Source organism: Bos grunniens, chromosome 12 (assembly GCF_055505025.1).
Source record: "Bos grunniens cultivar Pamir isolate PY7600 chromosome 12, Bosgru_T2T1.0, whole genome shotgun sequence".
In the NCBI taxonomy this organism is placed as follows: domain Eukaryota; kingdom Metazoa; phylum Chordata; class Mammalia; order Artiodactyla; family Bovidae; genus Bos; species Bos grunniens.
In genome coordinates, this window is record NC_141176.1 from 29041844 (window position 1) to 29069333 (window position 27490).

Genomic DNA, 27490 nt, shown 5'->3' on the forward strand with positions numbered 1-27490 from the left:
ATGGTAAAAGACTCTTTCTGCAATGTAGGAGACCTAGGTTTGATCCCTGGGTCGGGAAGATCCTCTCCAGAAGTAAATGGCAACCCACTACACTTGCCTGGAGAATCCCATGGACAGAGGAGCCTAGCGGGCTACAGTCCTTGGGGTTGCAAAGAGCTGGACATGACTGAGCAACTAACAATATTGGTTTTAATGGTTCTTTTATTATAAGCTATCTGAATGTTTTTGTCAGTAGCTATGGTATTATTAAATATTTCTGAATTACATCAAAGAGCCACTGCTGCTGCTGCTCAGTCACGTCAGCTGTAAAGAACCTGCATCAGGACAGTGGCTTTGTACAAGTCCATGGTGCCCCCTGGAGCTCAACAGTGCAATCAGGCGACTGGTATTCCCAGAAACTGAGTCACAGCGGAGCCAGACCATCAGTATCTCTGACCAATACCATCTCTGTAGACTCTTTGTCTAGAAGGACTGAAAAGAACAGGGTAAATAACTGTCTTCTGTAATGGGGTCAGCAAGCAGGAGGGAGAAAGGGGCTGGAAGCTGTTTGGACAGCTTATCTACCTCTAGGGCTGTGACATTTCTCCAATTTTCATTTATATGCTAAATAAACGTTTTAAAACATGATTACTATGTGCAGCACAGTAGGGTAATCATTAAGGATAGAAATATGTCTAAGAGCCATATAATCTCTGATTTCTAAGAATGAAAAGGTAATGGTTGAGACACAAACGTGTGTACAAGTACCCATAAATCAGCATGACAAGGCTCACAGGGAGGAAGGTGATAAGTAGACTGCAAAGAAAAATAAAGATGCTTTAGGCTGAGAGCACAGTCCACCATCAAAGACAAGACAGACTATATTAGAGAAATAGTATAGGTGAAATACAGGGTTAATGTAACAACAGTATTCTGTGTGATAAAATATTAATGTAGGTGTGATCATATATATAATCAATTAATCTACCTACAGGTAGATACACAGATATAGTCAGTATGAAGGAATTAGATATGCATGACTATGTAGGTAGCATTGGGCTTCCCAGTGGCCAATAGGATACAGTGATAAAGCAGGAAAGCAGGAGATAAACAAGAAAGCCTCTTTCAGATATTATCTGGTTGCAATGTTATAGTGATAACTGGCTTCTTCATTTTAAAGGCCAGCACTAAAGATTTAGGCAGGACACCCATGACTCTGGTCCTAAAGGGGTCTTTTAAATGAGATGATAATATATGGAAATATATCACCTTTCTACCCTCAGTATAATTAAGATGAAAAATTCAGACTATACAATGAATGATAAAGAATGTTTTACTCCCACCAGAATACAGAAATATCTTTAGAGAAATATGTGATTTTTTTTTTCTTTTTACCATTAGGGAGTTTTCCAAAGAAGGTACCAGCAAATACAGATGAAAAAATAACATGTGAATTCCCTTTGATCTGAAGGGAAACTCAGACGATGAGCATTTTGCCTTAAGGCAGTGCAGTCAGCCAGTAATCAGCATGTTGAGGAATTTGCTGTGGCTGACTTAGAGAAAGAACTTTCAGAACTCTAGCCCTGGGTCAGAAAACTTCCACCTGATGGGTTCTCATGCACACGATGAAATCACAAAGCATCCAGGGGCTTTTAAAGCTAAATGCATTACTTTCATTATGTGATCCACTAAATTTTCTTCAGTATGAATCTGTACCTCATTTTTTTTTTATTAATTTAAGTGAAAGGGTGCCCCATTACTTTTTACTAGAAAACACTTAGCCTTATAAGTTTTCAACATCATGAGAATCATCTTAATTTTTATTTTCAGATTTAAGGCCTGTTTATCTCTTTTGGTTTGTCTCTCTGCTCTTCACATTCAACTGCAGTAAACAGTGATCCATATGGTGCTTACTTATGAATAGTTCCTGGGCAATGTGAAAGCAGAAATATGAATAAGAGAAATACTACTGTTAAAGAACTAAGGGGAAGGACATGAAGGTTTCTTTCAGACAGTGTTCTTAGTTAACCGGGTTTCCCTGGTGGCTCACAGGTTAAAGCGTCTGCCTGGAATGCGGGAGACCTGAGTTCAATGGCTGGGTCGGGAAGATCCCCTGGAGAAGGCAATGGCACCCCACTCCAGTACTCTTGCCTGGAGAATCCCATGGACGGAGGAGCCTGGTGGGCTACAGTCCACGGGTCGCAAAGAGTCAGACACGACTGAGCGACTTCACTTTCACTTAGTTAACCAAGATGTGACAGGGTTAAAGGTAAAAGAAGAACGGTGATGTGTCATAGAACTCATCTCAAGATGACTACTCTAAGGGATTATTTAAGAACCAGATTTGCAAATTTCACATGGCTATTCCCTCTAACTCCAGATGGACTGTGCCCACGAGCAGAATAAGGTGTGGTTGTTATTAAGCCTGGGGGTAAATAGGCTTCAGCCACTACAACAACATCCCTCTTAATCTCTGCTCTGGCTTTGCTCAGGAAGAAATGGTTATCTTTAGGGATACACAGAGCAGTCTGAAAGTCAATCTGTGTTTCTAAAAAAGAAAGGATTTGTGTATGAGTGTGTGAAATTTATGAAGCCGTGCAAATGTTACTAATGCTTTGCATAGACAATTGCTGAAAGTTAAGCTGCATGTTAAGCCAAATTTGTGCACCAACCTCTCATCAGATTCTTTCAGTATCTTGCTCTCCTCAGCGTCTGGAAAACTGTCCTGGCCGGCAACGACTGTATTGCTGCTGGAGGTGGTTCCTGTAGATGAGATTAAAGAACAGCTCAGAAAGAAATGCCTGTCGTGGGGGTCAAGCTCAAGTCTTAAGTGATTCCAGGAAAGGATTTCCTGTAAAATCCCCTGTTTGAAAGATTCCTTGCATCTTCTGCACAATCTCAGACCCTCTGAACAACCTTCCAAGCCCACACCACTGAAGCAAAGAATCCAAGACATCTATTATAGTCAAACCAAATTCCTCAACTCTCTTACAAAGTGAGGCTACAACATTCTTGAAACCCTCTCTTCCTGGCTACTTAGGTAATGCGCTTATTTATAGTGGCCAGTCCTGCCGTTAGTGGCTCTAGCATTTCTGGTTCCAGGAGTTATGAAATGAATGTTAGAACATTCCAAATGCCTAGAGCTTCCAATCCCCAGGGCACCACGTCTCTGTGAGATCACTGCTCAGGCAGCAGGGTCTGGGGCACAAAGAGGGCATAAGAGACCAAGGCAAAAGAGGAGACAGGTTTGGAGGCAATCATGGTGTTAAGGGCAGCAAAGGGAAGACAGCATCAAGGAGTTTGAGGAGGGTGGTATATATTTCATACAATGATGCTGGGAGGCCAACTGAAAAGTGGTAACACTGGTGGAGGGGGGCAGTTTAGTCAAACCTAGGAGAATATCGGCCAAGAGAATCCCATTAGATACAAGAAGGAGGGTCCAGAAGTGAGATTCCTCCATGACTACAGTGTCCACCGTAAGCTCAGTCTAAAATAAAAATGTATATTATCATATGTGAAACAGATCGCCAGTCCAGGTTCGATGCATGAGACAGGGTGCTCAGGGCTGGTGCGCTGGGACAGCCCTGAGGGATGGGATGGGGAGGGAGGTGGGACGGGGGTTCAGGATGGGGAACACATGTACACCCATGGCTGATTCACGTCACTGTATGGCAAAAACCACTACAATATTGTAAAGTTATTAGCCTCCAATTAAAATAAATTAATTAATTTAAAAAAAAAAAAAAAAAAAAAACTCTGTGGCATATGAGTCCTGGGCTCTCGATTGTTGGTTATCCTTACAAGACCATTCCATTAATCAGACAAGGCGCCAAGAGTCTCTGCTATCCTTAAGCCTTCTCTTAGATGAATGTATTGGGTTGGCCAAAAAAGGTGGTATGGAAAAACCCAGACAAACTTTTTGGCCATACCAGTATATGTAGGAATAAGAATAAGCAGCAAGCACCTACTCATACCCCTTCAATGCTCTACATGAAGGAAAACCCAGAGTTTCGGGACAAGGCATCCACCCAGCTGCCCAGACCCTACCGGAAGCCGCCGCCGAGGCCTTGCTGCTGGCTGTGAAGCGGTAAAAGGGCGGGTTGTCGCAGTGCTGGACGATGGGGTTCACCGGCTCCGTCTGCTGCAGCTCGAACAGCAGCTCCTCCATGGTCTGGATGGTGTTGTTCCGGCACAGGTAGACGGCCACCTTCTTGATCTGAGACGAGAAACGGAACACAAGGGATATTTCCCAGAGCAGCCCCTGGGGATGTGAGGTTGTCGACAGCAGAGGTCGTAGCCCGTTCATTCTGATGACTGCGACACCTCCCAGAAGCGCTCACGGTCCTTCTCTCCTAGGACGAGCCAAGGGTCTGGATTACGGCTGCCCGGCGGGGGCGGGGAGGGGGAAGGATGGGAAGAAGGGACAGTTAGGGAGCTGGGATGGATATGTACACACTGCTACGCTTAAAATGCATCACCAACAAGGACCGACTGTGGAGCACGTGGAACTCTGCTCGGGGTTATGTGGCAGCCTGGATGGGAGGGGAGTCTTCATCTGGCGGAGAATGGATACCTGTGTATGCATGGCTGAGTCCCTTCGCGGTTCACCTGAAACTATCACAATACTGTTAACTGGCTAAACTCCAATAGAAAATACATTTTTTTTTAAAAGCCAATCTTCAACCTAAAGACAAAAACAAAAGTCACCTTTTCTCACATGTACACCTGACAGGAGGGGGTTGTTAAAAGTCTTACCTTCCCTCATGGCTGAGTTTACAAAAGCTACTTTTGGGATAACTTGTGGGCTAAAGACGACTTCTATCTAAACTTAAAACTTGCCATCTGGGGGCCTCCCTGGTAGTCTAATGGTTAAGACTTCACCTTCCAGTGGGGGCAGGGAACTAAGAACCCACATGCCTTGAGGCCAAAAATCCAAGACATAAAACAGAAGCAGCATTCTAACAAATTCAATACAGACTTTAAAAATGGTCCACAAAAAAGACAAAAATCTTCCAAAAAAACAAAACAAACCTTACCATCTAAGGTCTTATCTTGACAAAGTATTTTATTTATGCAAACCATGGGAGAAAAACTGCTAGCTGTGTTCATTTAAAAAGGAACTCAGTCTCCCGTTACTCCCTTCAACCAGAGAAACAGACGAGTTTGAGCTGTTTGCATGGTTTTAAGTTTTAAAAATAACTCTGGATTAAATCTCTGCATTACTGCAACCCTCAAGCCTGAGGCTCAGCAGCGGCAATGAGGCTTACACGGCCCAGAACAGCAGGGCAGGCAGGCATGAAACCTCTCAGAAAAACAACCAGCAAAGACACCAACTGTGCAGGGTTTTCACAACGCAGGCATTTCACTGATCACCTCACCTTTAACTACAGACAGGACGGTGGGCGTGTCACTAGGATTTTCCTGTTGCTTGTTTCTCTCTTTTACTACCTATCTTTGAAGAGATAAACTGGAATATTCTGCATATTTATTGTTTTAAGAGCATCAGGATGTAAACACAGAACAATTTTTATTAATAATAATATAATGTGTTACCTAGTTTCTCTTACATAATGGGTCTAATGTTTCTAGAAGAAAGATTTAGGTAATTACGAAAAGAATGCTACTGCTGCTAAGTCGCTTCAGTCATACTCCACTCTTTGGGACTGCATGGACTGCAGCCCACCAGGCTCCCCTGTCCCTGGGATTCTCCAGGCAAGAATACTGGAGTGGCTTGCCATGCCCTCCTCCTTCCCCACCCAGCAATCGAACCCGTGTCTCTTACGTCTCCTGTATTGGCAGGCGGGTTCTTTACCACTAGTGCCACCTGGGATGTGGACTCCTTAATTTCAAAGTTTCCGGGTCCAAAGACTTACAAAGGGGATGACAGAGACGCCACGAGGACGCTAGCTTGCAATGCAGGGGGCAGAAGGGAACTTTTATGTACCATCTAGAAAGCTCACAGGAGATGAGCGGGACTGACGAAATCTGACACCTCTATTCTACTCGTGCGATGATAACATTCTGACCTGCAATAGTGGATGGAGCCAGAGACAGAATAAGGACCCCAGCCTTGGAGGGGCACTCACATAGGGCAGGAGGAGCGTGTCGCTGCTGACCCCGCACAGGCTGATCAGGAACTGCAAGGTGATCCGCAGGTTGTTGCTCCACTTCTCGTTGTTGGCTAATGCATTCCAGGCATTTTCCATTTCCGGTCCAGGAACTTCATCCCCATACTGTAACCGACAAAATAAAACCCGGCCCGGAAGATGCGTGGGAAAAATGTGAGGATGCAAAATGTCTGATGAAAAGTCATTTCAAGGGTCACAGTCATCTCAAAATCGTTAAGAAGGGGGAGAATGGCCACACATCACAAAGATGCTACTTTTCAAGAATTTATAATGCACACTTCACTACTGCACAATACTTATTCACATGATGATTCAAATGCTGCTGCTGCTAAGTCACTTCAGTCGTATCCGACTCTGTGCAACCCCAAAGACGGCAGCCCATCAGGCTCCCCGTCCCTGGGATTCTCCAGGCAAGAACACTGGAGTGGGTTGCCATTTCCTTCTCCAAACGCATGTAAGTGAAAAGTGAAAGTGAAGTCGCTCAGTTGTGTCCGACTCTTAGCGACCCCATGGACTGCAGCCTACCAGGCTCCTCCATCCATGGGATTTTCCAGGCAAGAGTACTGGAGTGGGGTGCCATTGCCTTCTCTGGATTCAAATGCTAGGATCATATAATAAGGATGATAACTGGGATCACGATTACAACTGTGCTAAAATACACATAATGAAGTGACCCACTGTAATCATTTTTAAGTGGGCCGTTCAGTGGCCTGAAGCACGTTCACACTTGTGCAACCGTCCCCACCATCCACACCCTATTGTTGGGACTGTTAATGGCAGGCACCACTTTCCTGGGGTTTGATTTACCCCGGGTTTCCTGGGACGCGGGAGCCCGTGAGGAAGGTGCAGCTCCTCAGTGCTTACCTTGGCCGTCATGTACATGAGGTTGTTCAGCACCAGGGACGTCGCCTCCGGGGAGCCCCAGCCACTGCCTTTCAGCCCCTGAGAAGCCGTCACGTCTCCCTCGCGGTCCTTGGCTTCGTCCTCGGGGCTGCTGGGGCTGGACCCCGGGAGGAGCAGCCTGCTGTCCACCAGCTCGATGTTGTGCAGCCAGGGCAGCAGGTAGGTGAGCATGATCTGACGCCCGTTGGGATGCGTTGTGGGGAAGCGCTGGCTGACCTCTGCAGAGAACGGCAGAGACCGCAAGCCACGTCATTTCATCAGACTGAACCAAAAGGTAGCGGAAGTACTACGTTGGAGCAGACAAAACAGGAATCAGAAGGACATATGCCCAGATCCCAGTTTGTCCACATACTAGCTGCATGAGGCTATGGGTTAGTTACTGGAGTTCTCTGTTCCTCAGTTTCCTCATCTGTAAAATGGGCCAATCAGGTCCCACACTAGTTGATTGTGAAGATTAAAAGACACAATATGCCTGTCATCCAGCAGGCTCTTAATAAACAGCAGTTAGGATTATTATGGGTTTCCCTGGTGGCTCGGACAGTAAAGAATCCGCCTGCAATGCAGGAGACCCGGGTTCGATCCCTGGGTCAGGAAGATCCCCTGGAGAAGGGAATGGCTACCTACTCCAGTACTCTTGTCTGGAGAATTCCATGGACGGAGGAGCCTGGCAGGATACAGTCCATGGGGTCACAAAGAGTCAGACAAGACTGAGGGACTAACACTTACTTAGGATTATCATAATAATGACTGTTATTCTCTCCATTATACCTAAATTTTACAAAGTGCCTTGCATGAGCCATGAGTTGTTAAAAAAGTAAGCTTCAACCCTCCAGGAAGAACAAACCCAGTGTGTGATGTCCCATTTGTGGTGTCCACGAGAAAACTGCCAACTGTGTGGAAGGTGTGTGCTTGATGCTGCGCTGTGTCTTATGAAATAAATGAGTCCAAAAGGTACAAGTGTATGGCCAGGCTTCTCACCATTACTTCCTCTGATAGCGTTTCTGCATTGTTTCACTGGCAGCAGCGTTTCGTTTTATAATCTGAATAAGTTTTCTATAGAAACCCAAGCACAGCTTTATATACCTGCTGCAAGCTCTGAAGTCATCTCCTGTTTCTAATATTTGCGGAAGAATTCGTTTTATCCCAAGGGACATTAGAAAGCTTGGCCTAATGCATCTGTTACCATCCCGCATGGCATGTAATCTCATTTAGAGAGCTCGTGCCTGCTACACAACAGAACAACACAGATGCCAGGAGATGAGCCACTGTATCCTCGAAACAGAGACTTTAATTGATTTGGCCTTTTTCCTAAAATTACAACTCTTGTATTTTGAAGAGTAAGAGTATATTTAATGCTGTGCTACAAGTCAGACATGTTATGCTGTTATATATCACACAGATCAAAATCTCAAAATTGACTTAATGTCCAAACTTATATGGATGTGATGACTGAAACTATGGACTTTCATGACACATATTCAGATCCCTATAAAAGCACACCACTTATTTAGTCCAATATACCGAACCTTTTCTAGGCGTAAAATGCTCTTCCAGGCCCCAAGGAGACAGCAAAGATTAAAGATGTGGTCCTCTCCTGATAAGGAAGCTCTGAGACTAGCTGCGTCTACAGATAACCCTGGGGCCAGGTAGAAAGTGACGAATGACGCAACAGAGGCACAGAGTCCTTTGGGGTTCGATGGAAGAAAATGATTCTGCTTATAAAGATCTGGGGCACTTTGATGGCAAAAGAACCATTTAAACTCTGCTAGAAAGGACTGGGGCAGGGGGAGGTTCCTTGGTGGCTCAGTGGTAAAGAATTTGCCTGCAAACAAAGGAGATGTGAGTTTCACATCAGGTCAGGAAGATCCCCTGGAGAAGGAAATGGCGCCCCACTCCAGTATTCTTGCCTGGGAAATCCCACGGACAGAGGAGCCTAGGGGACTATAGTCTATCGGGTCCCAAAGAGTCGAACACAACTTAGTGATTAAACAACAGAAACCACTGGGACTTGGGAGAGAAATAAGTCTTTCCAGTCATAGGGACAACTATTGTAAGACGGTCATCTTTCAACAGTGGTATAAAAAATCTATAGACTTTTTGGAGCAGTAATCGCCTTCTATCATATTACTTATTTATGTAAAACAAGTTTGTATTTATAAATTTCATGTTTATACAATTTATAAGCAATTTCCTTATTGATGCTGTTTACTACATCTTGTCTGTTAGTCGTAAGTCTGAGAGGGTAGGGATCTCTGTTTGGGATACCCTACGCTTTCAGATCAGTTGTAAAGATGTTTTAAAGAGAAAAGAGAAAAAAAAAAAATGCTGTGACATGCAGACATCATTCACCTCTCCAGAAACGAATTAAATACACTGTAAAACAATGTCAGTGGGATGCTAAATCATTTTCTGGCTGTTTGGGCAAGACCTAAATAACTGGCTTGGCTTCTTACAAGGAATTAAGTCATATGAAACTACAGGCAGTAAAAATCTCACCGCGGGGTTTTTAATAGTAAAGGCAGTATAAACAAAGGCTAGGATTCCATTATAATCTCCTTATTTTTCCATGCCATTTTATAAAAGTTATTTCTCATAAGTTGAAATAGCCAAAAGGTCAATTCTTGACAGAAACTAAGGCTGAACTTGCTTGCAACTCATTACATGAGCTTTTTTCCTTGTCAAATCTGCTAAACTATGTCTCTTCTCTCTCTCCAATTGTCAGACTCTCTCCTCTTACCAGCTTCTCCCTTGAAACAAGCTCAAATCTAGCTCATCCTCTGACTGCATTCACTGTAAGCCCCATCCTCTCTTTCATTGCTTCTTTCTCAGCCAAGCCCCGAAGGTCTGGCTTCTGCTGCTACTTCTCCCTGGAAATGATAGACAGTTACCAACGAACTGTGAAATTCATAGGGTTATCTTCAGACTTTATCCCCCAGGGTCTCACTATTCTGTAGGAGGCTGTGGACCACTCACTCCCTCTACCTAAGTCCTGTCTTCTCTAGGTCTCCATGAAACACACCATCTAGGTGTTCTCTTTCCATAAACGTGCCTCCCTTCCCTCTTTGCTCCCTCACCCTTCCTTGGCCTGGTCCTTAAAAGTTGGGGTCCAGGTTTTTTTCTTTCACTCTGTACTCTCTCCATTCATGACCTCATTTATTCCTGTGGCTTTGTCCTAAATGGTCTTCCATGAGCTACTACCACTGGGCTTTCCCTCTATACACAAGGGTGTCCAACAGATACCTGAACCCGATAACCCAAACTGATCTGAGTGTGAGCTCATAATCTCTGCCTCGCCTGGACCCTCCTCTTCTCCCCGAATCAGCTCTCCAGATGGCGTTACCACTCCCCTACCTCCCAGATAACACACCAGGCATTTCCTCCGTGTGCTCTGCCCATAGCCCTTGACTCTGGTCTCCCCCTCTGCTCTCATGCTCAGGTCCTCATCACATCCTCCTTGGACTGGTGTCATTGTCTCTCAACTGCTCTCCTCTCTCTAGACGGGATGTTCTGTCATCCATTCACTGCACTACAGGAAGAGTCTTTCTAAAACTTCACTCTGATCTCACCCCTCTCTCTTCTTGTTTGAAACTGATGAGTGGCTTTCAAAACCCAAGCAGCTTGCTTGAACGTCAGTCTCTGACCTGCAAACTCCTAGGAACACAATAAAGGCCTTCCAAGGTTGACTTCTGCCTCTCTGTCCATAACCATCTCAAACTTTCCCCCTTCTCTGCATGTTATATTAGCCAAACCCCCTATATAATCTCGCAAATGCATCAAGTTATCTTATACCTCTAAGCCAATGCATACGCTATTTCCTTGGCCTGTAATGCCAATCCACTTGCCAACTGCAATGTCAACTACTTATCTGCTTTGCAAATTTCTACTCTTCTTTCAAACTGCAGCTCAGACATCAACTTCTCTGGGAAGTCTTTCCTGATATTCTTGACCCAATGATTGATGACCTCTTGATCTTCCATCTCACAGAATGTGCATCTCATACAGAGTGTAATTTTTAAAATTACACTTGCTACACTGTATCACAATCATATGCTTGTACATTTTTCTCTATTACTAGACAATGAACTTTGATGGGAGAGACTGCTTTATTTGCCTCTGTATTTCTAGGATCCAAGCACAGTGCCTGGCGTACAGGCAGCACTCAAATCTTGGTCAAAGTGAAGAAAAATAAATGTTAGTTTTCCAAGAAGAAAATTAGTTTATCAAAAAGGTTTTTCTTGAGTCCTCCTACTGTTTCAATTACAGTGCAAGGATGTGACCAACCTATCTCAAATAAATGGATTTTCCAAAACATTATTCACAAAGATTACTCGTAAATTTGTGCCCTAAATCAAACTCTCAACAAATCATATATGTAGCAACATTCAAGCTGCAAAATTCCATCAACATCATCACCAAAAAGCAACTGACAGCAATTACTTGTATGAGAAGTTGTGTGTGTGTGTGGGGGGGCGGGGGGGCGGGCACATGCTCAGTCGTGCCTGACTCTTTGTGACCCCATGGGCTGTGGCCCACCAGGATTCTCTATCCATGGGATTTCCCAGGCAAGAATACTGGAGTGGGGTGCCATTTCCCCCTCCAGGGGATAAGGTTATATCACTCATATTTAATTTCTTGGGAAAGTTTTACATACATAGTGATTATGACTCATCTAAGCATCCTCATATTTGTGCTATGCTTGTTTATACCCACACTGTTTTAGATACACACACTCTTTCATATTTAAGGGTATTCTACAATTTACTTTTATATGTAACTGAACTTGCATGCGTGCTCAGTCACACAGTCGTGTCCAACTCTTTGTAACCCCATGGACTGAACTCCGCCAGGTTCCTCTGTCCATGGAATTTTCCAGGCAAGAGAACTGGAGCAGGTGGTCATTTCCTACTCCAGGGATAACTGAACTTGCTGCTGCTGCTAAGTCTCTTCAGTCATGTCCGATTCTGTGCGACCCCATAGACAGCAGCCCACCAGGCTCCTCCGTCCCTGGGATTCTCCAGGCAAGGACACTGGAGTGTGTTGCCATTGGGCATTGGGCATTCGGCTAACTGATCTTAGCCCAATGCAATTTTGATTGACGAATTTATTATCAATAATTTTGACTCTCAATAACACTAGAATTTTCAGAGTAAGAATACTTAGGGCAGAAAGGATCACACATGCCATGACTGACTATTGCACGGTACCTGAGAAGAGAGGAAGAGTGAGCTCGGGGTACATCCTGGCCAGCTCGCACGACAAGAAGGCCAGTGACACGCTGTAGAGGGGTGGCAGCGGGCCGTGCGTCCCGTACAGGATACTGCCGGGTCTTTGTTCGGCTACTTTCTTCGAGTACACAAAAAGCTTTGCTTCGAGGATCTAGAAAGAAGTAGGACAGTAGCTTCGTGTAAACACATGTAAAAATGTGTATTTGTAAAACTGAGATAATATTGTTACCAGTTTTCTGCTATGACTTGTTCAAATTATACCATTCTCATGTGTCCACAATAAAAAAAAGAAATATACAAGTTATAAACAGTATGAAAAAGCATTGGCTGGTTATCTCAAGAGTATTTATATTGAATACAGTCTTGTAATAAAACTAATGAATGCATATTTTAATACTGTATGAAAGGCAAAGCATCAGTTACTGCCTAAGTTTAGAGATAATTATTATTTTCTCACTCATCATATCCACCAGTGATATGCAGAAATACATGAATGTGTATCAATAAACAGCAATCCAGTGATCAACGACCACTTCCATTTTCTGTGTTCAGGTATGGAAGTTTCTCTGCAGTCAGTGATACGTGCCTGCATGAGCTGCATGGAGATTTCATAAATCTCTCTGTTGGTGTCAGAGGCCTTGAACAGAACAAGGTTTAACAGCGTCACTATGTCAAAGGGATAGTTCCTAAAACAAAACAAAACAGTACAGTTTATGCGATAGCCTGGCTAGTAACCTTGACAAATCACTACCTCTCAAAATTCTAGATGGCACACTGACCTCAGTCACACTTACTAAGGACATTCCCAAGCCCATTTCACCGTTCCCATCTGCTGTTTATTAGTAGGTGAAGGGAAACTGCTCTGAGGTTAAAACTGAATATTGTCAAATCAGCTCAATGAACACATAAGTCTACCTATTGCTAATAGATTTTTGATGAAAACCAAGAACAAGAGGAAAAGACAGAAGACAATATGTCTAAACTCAGCAGCTCACTAATTTAAAATATTTTCATTCGATCCATCTAAATGTATTGAGCACCAAACATCAAACAACTGCAAAGTACTGACGATATTAAGTTAGTCAGGCTGGTGCCCTCTCTTAAAGGAAACTCACAGTTGAGTTAAGGAGACAACTATACAGTCTAGTTATGAGGAGGAACCTGGGATTGTCTGTAGATGATACAAAAATCCTGACAAGGGACACTACATCAGACTTGGGGTTAGAAGACACTCTTCCAAGGAGGAAACAAATAAACTGAGTCCTGAAGCACCAGGAGACGGGGGATTGTTAGCAAGGCCACGGAAGGGGTAACATGGGGTACGCTCTATGCATAGAGAATAGCTTCTTGAAAGATTATACATGTCAAAATACCCCTCCCCCAGTACACAGGATTTTAAACCTAAATGTGCTCATACTACCTACATGTCCACGTTTCACTGGACAGTGAGGCTCACCTTGGTTTTCTCAGCAGCTGTACAGGGTTCCACAGTATCAAGGGTCTGACACTCAGTCTCGTCCAACTCTTTGTGACCCTATGGACTGTAGCCCGCCAGGCTGCTCTGTCCATGGGATTTCCCAGGCAAGAATACTGGAGTGGCTTGCCATTTCCTTCTCCAGGAGATCTTCCTGACCTAGGGATCGAACCCAGGTCTCCTGCACTGCAGGGAGATTCTTGACCATCTGAGCCATTGGAGAAGCCCTGCTCCATACTATGGACAAACCATAAATAACCACTCTTATCATGGATGCTGTGCCGCCTAGACCTCCCTTTAGGTCAGAGGTGCTCCATCCTCCCGCTACCATGCTGGAGGCTGATCTCTCTGGTTGAATCCTTCTCTGGGAACCGACTAGACCAAGGTCATGCACGCTCCCCAGCAGTGCTTCCCGTGGGATTGCTTTCCTCTACTAGGTCCTGTCTCCCTCACTTCCTCACAGACGTTGATCCCAAGCACATTCCCTAATAAATTTCCTGAACTCAAATCTCCACCGCAGGGTTCTATTTCCTGGGAAAGCCAGCCTTGGACACACACTGACAGATGTTTAAAGGTTATTTTCATTTTTTTCACTATGATAACTTCGCAAACACCAAATGGGCAAGTATTTCTTTAGAACAGATTTCTAGACAAGGTCGTGCAGGGTCCAAGGGCATACTTAAAATTTTGGTAGATACTGCTGCTATACTACTGTCCAAAGTGGTTTTACCAATTAGCACTCTAACATGATTACTTTTCTAGGACTATAATTTTAAATGAACAAAAATGCACGAGGTTGATGAGAAACTGGGCAAAGCTGCCCAAATGATGGTGGTGAGGATGGGGATGAGCCGTGGGTAATGTTTATGTTAGGACATGCTGACTTTGTGCGAGTTACCATACCAAGTCCTTTACCAAGATTTCTGACTTAATCTTCACAACAAGGCTGTGAGGCTTAGAGATGTTAAATTCTCACTCAAGGTCAGGGAGAAGGAGTGGAGCCTGGATTCCATCCCAGATTTGTTTGACTCCCAAGAATTCAAACACTTATCCACTGTGCTGTCCACCTCCTAGTCACCCCACAATAGGTCATTTCATGACCAGTCTAATTTAGAATTCTTATGACCTGCAGTATCTGGAAACAGAACTTTCTGTGAAAACAGAAAGGTAACTTTCTTCTGAGCCCTACAGTAGCAGAGATGTCTTATGTACATTGCTGTCTCTGATTCTGGGACTTATTACATATATATTTTTATATAAATAAACACTGGAAACTACTAGGGATCACTGGGGATTTAAAGGCAGGAGAAGAGTAGACAAAGCTGCCCTCTTATGCAGCGTTATGCCCTTAACCATGTAATCAGGGAATTCAATTAGCTGCTTAAAACTGAGTTATGGAATTGAAGGGGAACCACACTGAAAGAAGCAATACAGATACAGAAAATTAAAGAAACCCAGAGAAGGAAAAAATCAGAAAGCTGTCCAATGAGTGCAAGAGTACAAATAAAACATCTGTACTTAGACATTTAAAATAGGCTTAGAAACAGAATATTATATTTTTCAGTATTTAATTATTCAGCATAGACAGTGGAAGGATAAAAGAAAGACAGCTATGATCATACAGAATAAAAATAAAATGGTAAAATAAATACAGAAGGTAGATGTGGTTCAGAAAGTAAATAAGAAATAAAACTGATTTTTTTTTCCATCTGAAAGAGAGGAAATTTTGAAGAATTTGAGAAATACCCATTAGCTCTGGCTTATCTAGAATTAATTGATGAAACTCAAGATAATTTTGAGTTCTTCTAAAGAGAAATGGATTTTACTAGTTGATATGATTACATTATAGCTCTTTGCCACCAATAGCTGTTGAATAAGCATAGTAATAATAATAGTGTTTACAGGGTGCTTAGTATGTGCTAGACCTTTGGTCAAGATCCTTACCCTAACCCTGTTACCACTCATATTTCACAAATGAGTAAGCATTTGAAGTAAGTTGTTCAAGATCACACAGCTTAATGAAAGACAGAGCTAGAATTCAATCTCAAGACATTATGTTTCCAGAGTCCAAATTCCCAAACTCTGTGCTCTGCCGAAATTCTCCAGGTGACACAACCAAACGGGGCCGCACATCACCAGTTAGGGAGGACGACTGGAATTCCTGAAAGACAGGCTTCCCTGTCTTCTTTGGTAATAGATGGATGCTATTCTCTTAAGAAATGTGGGGCATTTACTTTTAAGAATTCAAGTTTTGAAGTAAGTCAGAAAGAGAAAGACAAACACTATATTAACACATATATATGGAATTTAGAAAGATGGTATTGACAACCCTACACGCAAGGCAGCAAAAGAGACACAGACGTAAAGAACAGACTTTTGGACTCTGTGGGAGAAGGCGAGGGTGGGATGATGTGAGAGTAGCATTGAAACATGTGTATTACCATATGTAAAATAGCTGACCAGCAAGTTTGATACATAACGCAGGGCACTCAAAGCCGGTGCTCTGGGACAACCCAGAGGGATGGGATGGGGAGGGAGGTGGGAGGGCACATGTACATCTGTGGCTTATTCATGTTGATAGATGGCAAAAACCATTACAATATTGTAATTATCCTCCAATTAAAATAAATAAATTTTAAAAAACTTGATTAAAAAAAATAATTCAAGTTTGCTGTACCTGATTTAAATTAGGAAAGACTTATAGTTAGGGCAAGACAGGCATATAAACAACAATGACAATAAAAATCACCTCCAAAAATAAACCCAACATAATTCTTTAAACCTCATGCGAAGAGTTGACTCATTGGAAAAGACCCTGATGCTGGGAGGGATTGGGGTCAGGAGGAGAAGGGGACGACAGAGGATAAGATGGCTGGATGGCATCACTGACTCAATGGACATGAGTTTGAATGAACTCCGGGAGATGGTGATGGACAGGGAAGCCTGGCATGCTGCGATTCATGGGGTTGCAAAGAGTCAGACACGACTGAGCAACTGAACTGAACTGAATTCTTTAAAAATTTAAAACTTTGATCTTGTATATACTTCTAAAACATCTATTAAATATATTTGAGGAGTATTCTGGAGAATAAGAGTGAAAACAATGAATTCTTAAGTATTTAATTAAATGTGAAGAGAATTCTGCTGAATTAAGCCAGTGATTGGAAGCGGTCTTACTTTTAACAGAGAGCACATTATTTACCTTGGTTTACAACCTCGAAAAGCCATTTAGTCTCTTTCTCAATTTCCTAATCTGTTCTAAAGTGATATAATTTATGGAATTTATGGAAGACTTAATGAGAACACACACAGGAGCCAAACAGTTAGTGGAACTAATGCTGCCTGTCAGGTGAACTATTGTCTTTTGTGCTAAATTATAGTACTGAGCTGCATTTAATAGCTTTTACTCAAATACGAACCATATCATGAAAAAGCCTTCAAAACTAATATTATCAGTTTTACAATCACTTTCTATTTTTATCTTCACTTTCCCTGGTCTTATTCACGTTCCACTCTGACTTCCAAATCTCTCAATGTCAGCAGAGTCAGACTGTAGTTATACTTACAGTTATAATTTTGACTGGAGGCCAACAAGCTCACAAAACACACACACATTTATAGAAATAAAAGGAACTGAAAAGAATGCGGAGAACCATTTTTTCCTACTGTCACAGCTGTCGAATATAAAGATTTATATACTAGCTATGTAAAAATTCTAAAGGCAGAAAAATTTAATCTACATTTTTAAAATGTTAAATCCTTTAGGTATTTTAAAGTCAATTACAAGTGGTTCCTTAATAAATGAATCTGCCTATAAATTGTCATATTCCTACAAAAATACAGCCAATATTCGATCATATATTGTAAATAAAGTAATTATATATATACTAAAATAAAGTAATTACTTTACAGGAAGAATTCTTTGCTTTAGAGTATGTCTTGTAGGAGTTACTGTTCAGATACCTTGTTTTCAGAATTTAAAACATGATCTAGTTTGTGTGTAACTTTTCAGGAACAGATTATTTCATAAGTGATTTGGGTGTTTTTTTTTTTTTTTTTTTAGAAGTAAACTTGCAGAAGACAAAGTCTAAAACATCAGAAGTACTTTTGAAAAAAATACTGAAAACCTAAGTGCAGAGTTGCTCAAACAAATCTGGAGACTTATCTAAACTACAAAGACTGACAATTTATGGGAAAAGAGAACAAATTCAGGCCATAGCTGAACTCTGAAATTCTGAACATCCCTGTGGTGAGAAATGACAAGTGCTGGTCACTGTCTTAGCAGAGAGGTCACAGCCATGGCAGCATCTGGCCCTGACCTTCCCTCAGAATAGATGTGTCATGAGTGTAAGCTGACAGGCAATATTTGTTTAAGAAACCAGAATATTTTAGGATGCTATCTTTCAAAACCTACTGTAAACATAGAGAGCTTTATAACCTAATATTTTTGTGACTGGGATATTATTGGAATTGAGACTATATTGCTAAATTCATAAAAACATTTATTTGTGCTCCCTAAAAAAACCCTAGATTTATTCAGAGGAATGCACTGTGATATTTTATGAGATGGCCATGCAATGAAATAAATTTGACTAAGACAGTTCAAACCAAGTTCACTGGGAGAAGGGCGGCAAAGAGAGGAAACTTTTATTCCTCTTACTTTTGTCAGATGAACTTATGATCCAAGTCATAGATTCTAAATATGTTCTTTAAAATCAAAGAGCAGAAATTTGTTTTTAGAATGTTGAAATACCCGAAAATAAAACAATTCTCCAGAGAAAGAGACTTTTATAAAAAAATATTATTTTGTTAATATCCTATAGGATAAATGTCATTTATTTAGTATTGCTAACATCAAGAAATAAACCAATGGAAAATCAGACAGTTTAGATTATCATCTGATATGACTTTTATGGAAATTAAAATCTGTGTATAATAAAAAGTTTACTACTAAGATTATGGAAGATGAATGCTTTAGACATGAAACGTTATCTACCATCTTCATAAAAGAAAAATACTAAAGAGAAACTTGTCTCCTTAAATAGCATGTTAATTTTAGGTTTATTGAAAGTAGATGTCTTTTAAAATTGTTCTTATTAATTTAGAACCATAAAAGATTGGAATTTAAAATGAATTTACTTTTATTCCCTTTATCCGGTAGCTCAGGATAGCTATTTAAAATGCCATATTTAATTAAAAGGGACAATTAACAGTCTATATGAGTCCTTTCAAAAATAAAGGTGGGCTGCCTTCTCTCCATTTGTAATACATAATAAGCTCTATCTTGGGAAGAGCTGTTGTAATCTTGGGAGTCTTTATTAACCCTTTCATCTTAGCTATGAAATTATTTCAATAAACTGTAGAGATGAACGACTCTGCTGAATGACTGATTTACATAGCGAGGGCAGTGTTTTTTAAAAGCATAATCTCTGGAATCCCAGGAGACACGTTTTTTTTTTCCCTCTTCTTCCTTTCTCAATTTTTGTTCAAGAGAGATTTAATGTTTTTAGATTGCTTCCTGAGTTTAGTTTGGTCTCAAAATGGCTGCAGGGCTTATAGTTCATACTTGTCAAAAATATTTCTAGAAATTCCTTAAATGAAATCTTGGTCATTTTCAAAGACTGCGCTAATACTTCATTATAAATTTCCAGGCTACTAAAAAAGAAGGGTGCTTGAACTACAAACCATTCTCCTGGTAGAATGAAAACTCAATGTAGCTGTGAACTTAGAACAGTCTATCTTCTGGGGAAGGATAGGCCATTTCTATTTCCTTAGGATTTACTCCACTTGGATATCTGCAAAAACATCAGCTCTCAATTCTCAATCAGTTCTCAATATGATGAAGAGCAACCTTAATCTGTAGTTGTCAGTGACCAGTAGCTTCCAGTTAAAGAACCCATACCTGCTTCCACACACAGTAGCTATGGCTTTGAAACAACCAGACGCAAGTTGGTAGGAACCAGTGTAGCATCGGTCAATCGCCCAGTTGAAAAGATTTATTTGGTCAGGATTTAGTTCCAGTAGCAAGACGACAACCTCACAGCCAAGTTGATGAACCTGAATACATGGAGAAAAGCAATCCCTCATGTTTAATGAAAGACTATTCTAGGAAAGACACAACAATCGAGCTTAGTGAATGTAAACTGGGCCAAAGGAAAGTGAAGACCGAACATCCATCTTGATTAATTTTTATTCCACAAAAAGGTCTTTAAAAGGATGCAATATTGGAACTGGAAATTGAAATGTATAAACTAAATTTGAGTCACTGTCAGTCTATCATACAGTCTATCATTCTCTATTTTTAACTCTGAAAAGGTGACAGACTTCATTGGCAAATATTTAATACTTGAAAATATTTGTTTAAAATATTTTTGAACAATACATGTATTTGGTTTAAAAAATTAAATATATAAAAGGAAAGCCTTTATGCATACAAAATCTTTTACGGAAAAAGATCAGAGGAGTATGTTTATTAGGCTTGATTACTAAATACACTGTGTACACCTTAGCTGACAATCTTTGAGAAAGAAATATGCTATCAATAAACACTTTTTAATCAGACTTTCATATGAAAAGATCACCATGCTAAATAGAACAGGATCATTAACTGATGATTCTTGAAGCTACTGTTAAATACTGGATGGTTACATTCATCCAGGACAAGCCTGGTGTTTGGGGGCTATTTTCCCCTCAGAAAGTAACATTTTCCCACTTCTTGCTGAAGTTATTCATTCTCCCATCCATAGCAATAATATTGGAGAAGGAAAAATTATGACTTGTTTGTTCTTATGTTATAGGGTATGGGCCCAGAACTTTACTGTATATCAAAATTACTTAAAATTTTTTTATTGGTGCATAGTTGGGAAAAGAAAGTAAAAGTGAAAGTTGCTCAGTCGTGTCCAACTCTTAGTGACCTCATGGGCTGTAGCCCTCCAGGCTCCTCTGTGCATGGGATTCTCCAGGCAAGAATACTGCAGTGGGTTGCCATTCCCTTCTCCAAGGGGTCTTTCCAACCCGGGTCTCCTGCATTGCAGGCAGATTCTTTACCATCTGAGCCACCAGGGAAGCCCTCCTCAAGAATAACCATTCTCCTGATTTCTGGGCTCTCCAAGTGATGTAGTGGTAAAGAATCTGCCTGCCAATTCAGGAAACACAAAAGACATGGGTTCAGTCCCCTGGTTGGGAAGATCCCCTAAAGTAGAAAATGGCAACTTGCTTCAATATTCTTGCCTGGAGAATTCCATGGACAGAGGACCTGGAGGTTGACAGTCCATGGGGTCACAAAGAGTCAGACACGACTGAGCACAGCATCCTGATTTCTACCACCACTGAATAGTCAGAGCTGTTCGAACTCTATCTAAATGGAATTATGGTATTAATATGTAATATATATAATTTTGTGTCTTTCACTCAATTTATGTTTAAAAGGCATCTACATTTATTTGTTTTCATTGTTGCATAATATTCTAATTCATGATTGCTCCACAATTTATTCATTCTACTACTGATGAACATCTGGGTTGTTCTAGCTCTTGACTTTGTAATACTGCTTTAAATATTTCTGTATATGTCTTACATTGCATGTACTGGATAATCTCTTTTGTAAAGTGCTTGTTTAATTCTCTTGTTCTTTTTTTTTTTTTTATGAGTGTCTTTACCTTATTTATTTGTAGAGGTCCTTTATATATTCCAGATAAGAATTCTGTTGGTTCCATGTTGCAAATATCTTCTTTTACTCTACAACCAGCCTACTTACATTCTTAATGGTGTCTTTTGGTGAAGAGAAGTTATTAACTAGTCTTTCCTGATGGTTAGTAATTTTTGCATCTTGTTTAAGAAATCTTTCCCTAACTCCAGGGATTAAATTATCCTATTTTATTTTCTAGAAACTTTAATTTTTCAGCTTTCACATTTAAATCCACAAACTCCTTTTTCCCGTTTTTATCTTACATTGGCACACAGTTCAGTAACAGTGCTGTGTCAGTTTCAGGTGTACAGCAGGGTGACACATGTACACATACATATGTGTCTATTCTTTCTCAAATTCTTTCCCCATTTAGGTTATTACACAGTACTGAGCAGAGTTCCCTGTGCTATACTATAGGTCCTTGTTGGTTATCTATTTTAAGGATAGCAGTGTATACATGTTAATCCCAAACTCCCAAGCTATCCGTCCCTGTAACTCTTCCCCACTGGTAACTGTAAATTCATTCTCTAAGTCTGTGCACCTGTTTCTGTACAAACTGTTTCTTCTTTTTTACTCCTGCTATCTTTTTTTTTTTTCCCTAATCCATTGGCTATGATCTTTAGTATAATGTTGATGGAAGTAGTGAATGTGGGCTTCCTGGGTCATTCTAACCTCAGATAACACTTTCAATATTCACTGTTTAGTACAATGTTCACTATAGGTGTTTTTTTTAAAGATACCCTTTATCAAACTAAGTTTTTTTTATTCTTTGTTTCATTAGGAATTGCCCTCATGAATGAATGTAGAATTTTATTAAATGCTCTTTCTGCATCTTATTAAGATGATCAGAAGATACTTCCTTCCTGAGACTCTATTAATATAATTAATATACAAATGAATTGAAGAACATTTGAATATTAAAACAATCTTGCAGTTCTTGAATAATCCCAACTTGATCATGAGGAATCCTCTTTTTAACATACACTGAATTCAATTGTTTAATATTTTGCTTAAAGTTTCTATAACTATGTTCAAGAATGAATTTGCCTTTTAGTTGTCTTTATTATTAAATCCTTGTCACGTTTTAGTATGAAGGTTATGTGGGTCTCATAAAATATATCCAGATGTGTTTCCTTTCTATATGTTTTCTCCTTAAGGGTTTGTATTAAATCTTTGCAATCTGTTTCTTAAGTGTTGAATTAATCCATAACGTCAACTGGTCCTAAAGTTGTCTTTGTGAAAACACTCTCATTTATAGATTAAATTTCTTTGCTACTTATCTGACTATTCAGATTTTCCATTTGTGCTGTGTTTTCCAGACACTTGTCTATTTCATCTAGAATGTCAAGTTTATTGGCACAAAGATGTTTATATGTTGTCTTATTTTTAGCATCTGTGGCGTCTGTAGTAATGACCCTTTACATTTCTAAGGTTGATTGACACATGTCTTATCTTTTCTCATCAGACTTCCCATGGATTTACTAATTTTATTAGTCTTAACAAATTCAAGTTTTTGATTTAAATGTGCATTCTAGTAATTTTTCCTCTTTAATTAATTTGTACTCTTATCTCTATTATTTGCTTCAGTGTGCTTTTTTTGAGTGTGATATGCTTTTTCTAACTTCATGAAATGGATTCTTAGGTGACTGACCTCAGTATTTTTTCTTTCCAATATATGATTCATCCTAAGCAAGGCCTTATTTACAACCCACACGTTTAGTAAGTAGTGTTTTCATTATTCTTCAGTTAAAAATATTTTTCTATTTTTATGTATTCTTTAAATCACTGTATCTGGAAGAGTATGTCTTAACTATCTTTATTATCTATTACTAGCTTAGTGTCACTGTGATTAGAGAATACAGCCTGTGTCATTTCAATCATTTGAACTTTGTGGAGACTTGCTTTATGGCCTGGTTTATGGTCAACTTTGGTAAATGTTACTATGTTTTTTATTTTGATGCATCATAGTGTAATGTAAGCAACAAACAAGCCTACACTTCTGTGGCTAATGTGTGAAGAGACTGTGTTGTGAACAATGCTTAGACATGTCAGTACCAACTGAACCAAGACGAAACAATCAAGACATTTAGAACAATGTATTTTTGGCTAGTACTTACTCGTAAATCTTGACAAGCCAGAATGTTGTCAAGCCACTTGTATAGGTAGCCATCTGGGGAAAGGCCCACGTTGTCAAACACTGGGCCACAGCACAACACTGCTGACATTGCCTGAAAACAAAACAGAACACAACCTCCAAGTGAGTCCTGCATGACTGAATGATGCGCAATTGACTTTAAAACACATACTACCAGATTTATAAACAACAAGGGTCTTTTAGAGCAATGCCAACCCACTACAGTACTCTTGCCTGGAAAATCCCATGGACGGAGGAGCCTGGTGGGCTGCGGTCCATGGGGTCGCTAGGAGTCGGACACGACTGAGCGACTTCACTTTCACTTTTCACTTTCATGCATTGGAGAAGGAAATGGCAACCCACTCCAGTGTTCTTGCCTGGAGAATCCCAGGGATGGGGGAGCCTGGAAGGAGGCTATCTATGGGGTCTCGCAGAGTCGGACAGGACTGAAGTGACTTAGCAGGAGCAGCAGCTTTTAAAGCAGTTATGTCTACAAGATTTTAAAGTATTCCTTAGTAGATTCAATTAAAAAAAAGCCAGATTGCCAATTTTGTCTCTTTTTACAACAGTTAAAACCTGTAAATTGAACTCTGTAGACATGTACTTTTATAATAAATCTTTATAATGTATGGCTGAGATATTTAAAACAAAATGACCATTTCACAGGATTTAAAATAAGCTTACCTTCAGTGATTTCAAGTGAATGAATTCTGCCTATGATAAATATAGCTTTTCAAATTTCGTTTTGATGACAAATATTTGACCAATACACTGAACTCAGAAACTTAACAAATATTTGACTAATGCACTAAACTGGCAAGCCATGAAAAATGTGGAAATAGATAACTATGATTTTAATCAAAGCTAAAGAAAATGAAGAATATAAACTTTAGTTCCTTTGAGGTGGGGAGAAAGCAAGAGAAGGGAAGATCTTTTTTTTAATGAAAACTTTTTATCTTATATTAAGCTAGTCAATTAACAATGTTGTGATAGTTTCAGGTAGATAGCAAAGGGACTCAGCCATCCAGAGAAGGGAAGACCTTGAGTTACTCTCTAATCAATAGGTCCAAATGACTGTCAGGGCCATGGCTTATATTAGCTCCACTGAGGCAAAGGTGAATTTGACAGTTAGCAACTTCTGATATGTATGACACAGTCAACATACAATTAGTTTTCTAAAGGAAATTAAGCTGTAAGGAATCATGGTTCTGAAAATTTTCAACAGTCCTGGTAGTGTAGAAGCTTATTTCTGTGAGTCTTCTAGGATGGAAGGAGATTAAAAAGAGAATGCGGCCCTTCACGGGTTTTGAACATGAGGATATATATCTATATCCATATACATTTTAAATTGGAAGTTAACTGGCAAGGCAGCTACTTAAAGTGAAAGTCACTCAGTTATGTCTGACTCTTTGCAACCCCATGGACTATACAGTCCATGGAATTCTCCAGGCCAGAATACTGGAGTGGATAGCTATTCCCTTCTCCAGGGGATCTTCCCAGCCCAGGAATCGAACCCAGGTCTCCCACATTGCAGGCAGATTCTTTATCAGCTGAGCCACAAGGGAAGCCCAAGAATACTGGAGTGGGTAGCCTATCCCTTCGCCAGTGGATCTTCCCGACCCAGGAACTGAACCAGGGTCTTCTGCATTGCAGGCAAATTCTTTACCGACTGAGCTATCAGGGAAAAATAAGCAAAAACTAAGGTTTTCATACAGTAGAAATCTTTAGATAAAAATGGAACCTTGGAAAAGTTCTGCATTATGAGCAAAATTGGAATATTTACATGGTTAAACAGCAATCTCTATTTTGTTCATGTGCAGATATTTTAGAATGTATAGAGTGTATAGATATTTAGAATGTATAGAGTGAGGTTATTGTTTATATAGGTGTATATACTTGATTTTTTTGCATGTGTGTTTGTATTTTACCATGTCATACCATATTATTTATTTTACCCTTATGTAAGGCATGGTTGTTTAAGGAAAGAGATCATCAATCTGACAAGTCCTTCATGAGGCAAAGGTGACCTACCTTTAACGCACAATACTGGTATCTTGTAATCTGATGATTTCTGTCACTGTAACGATCCAGGGGCGTGAACATAATGCTGAAGGGTCCTGCCCATTGGCTAAATAAGATGAAAAGATGATGCCTCAGGCTTTGCTGGGGGAAGAGAAATCTTCGGTGGTGAACTAGAGAGAAAACACAGGCTAAGAGTCTACTATACTGAAAAATACAGTGAATACAGTTGACATTGCTATTACGCATGATTCCTACGTTTTGGGGAAAGGAGTAATTTCATTTTCTAACTCAAGATTTCTTTAGGTAATGAAACATGGATTTAAAAAGTCAAGCCTATTTTTCTTTCCTCTCCTAATGTGTCAGTCAACAGCATCTTGTCTCAGAGCAGGAAAACAGAAAATGGATTCCCAGACACTGTTTTCTAAGTAATGTCTAGAAAAACTGCAACACCTTCCACTCAGCTACTCCTTACACAGTAAATGTTCTCTTAACTGCTGCTGTGTCTTTAGGAAGAACTGTAAAATACTATGTATAGACTGTCCATTTCAAACAAAAATTCCTTAACTGAGGAAGTTAAATCATAATTTAGGGTCATCAAAAATGAGGAGAATTGGTAATAAAGTTTTACAACATCATAATGTTAAATCATAATGAAAAAGCAGAACAGATGATTTTCAGATTATATATGTCACAAAATTTTATAATTATGTCACAAAATTTTAATGACAGTAGTCTATTTTTACACCAAACTATTTTTATTCTCTTTTGCTTCTATTAGACGAAAATGCTTTAGACCCACTTTGTTCTATGAAAAAAATAACATAATATAATATTATTATAATTATAATATTAATACAATAATCAATAATATAATTTATTAACATATATAGAATTCTATATAATATGTGGATTGGATAGAATCAAGAGCAGAAATATTGTTGAGAATATTATATGTTCACAGATGAGCAGAGTGAGAATGAAAAACACGAAGCCTCAAATGTTCCCTTTGAAATACTTTCTTCCTATAGAAATCACACAGGTTCATTTTCAGATGGGAACCAAAACAAAGAATAGAAATAATCATGAGCACAAAGCCAAATGCAATTCCTATTGTTCCTCTTCCAACTCTGTGCTGCATGCCCACAATCTGTTCAAGCATATCTTCAAGTATTTCCAAACAAATAAATGACCCATCCCAGACCTGCACACAGGCCAGTAGGTTCAGAGAGGAAAACACGGCAATGAGGACCACAAATGTCACTTCAAGCATGAAAGGTAATCTGCAGTGATGCATCGCTGTACCTGGAACACGCTGAATCAAGTTGGCAACCATGGCACTAAAATGTGCCCGGATATCTTTAAGAATTTCCACTTCTTTATCATTTTCAGCTTCTAAGAGCATGCGGGTCAGGTCCACGTATTCTAAGAACAAAGCTCCAAGGGCTAAAGTGTCCCGTTCTAAGGCTCCATTGGTGCTGGAACAAAAGGAAGTGAAACTTTTAGATGGTTAGTCTTGATGTCAAAGGAGTATATGCTTCACAGAAAACAAGGTTCACTGTCAAAACTCACGTGCTAAATTTGTTCTTGATGTATATGCAGTGTATATGAAAAAAAACCAAGCTCTTTTGGACCTTTCTAAGTAAAAGTTACAGGTCGTGTGTGTGTGTGTGTGTGTGTGTGTGTGTATAAAATAAAGAACAGCTAGCGGGAAGCTGCTATGTAGCACAGGGAGCTGAGCTTGGTGCTCTGTGATGACTGAGATGGATGGGATGCGGGAGGGGTGGGAGGCTCAAGAGGGAAGGGATGTATGTACATTTAGCTGATTCGCTTCATTATACAGCAGAAACTAACAACATTGTAAAGCAATTATCCTCCAATTAAAAAAAAATCCTTTGATAAACCATAATGGAAAATAATATTAAGAAAAATAATGTGTGT

The 27490-nt window shown here is 40.1% G+C and overlaps 1 protein-coding gene across 10 annotated transcripts in view; it reads right to left on the reverse strand.

Moving 5' to 3' along the window:
- FRY (FRY microtubule binding protein) overlaps positions 1-27490 on the reverse strand; it is a 326671-nt gene that overhangs the window by 67079 nt on the left and 232102 nt on the right. For all 10 annotated transcript variants that reach the window (XM_086329430.1, XM_086329429.1, XM_086329431.1 and 7 more), the window contains 10 exons: positions 26855-27027; positions 25562-25722; positions 23514-23624; positions 19612-19766; positions 12822-12921; positions 12215-12386; positions 6972-7228; positions 6066-6212; positions 4027-4195; positions 2652-2742 (listed from right to left, as the gene is read on the reverse strand). In XM_086329430.1, the coding sequence (XP_086185556.1) occupies positions 2652-2742; positions 4027-4195; positions 6066-6212; positions 6972-7228; positions 12215-12386; positions 12822-12921; positions 19612-19766; positions 23514-23624; positions 25562-25722; positions 26855-27027 (1536 nt within the window). The remainder of the gene's footprint in view (positions 1-2651; positions 2743-4026; positions 4196-6065; positions 6213-6971; positions 7229-12214; positions 12387-12821; positions 12922-19611; positions 19767-23513; positions 23625-25561; positions 25723-26854; positions 27028-27490) is intronic.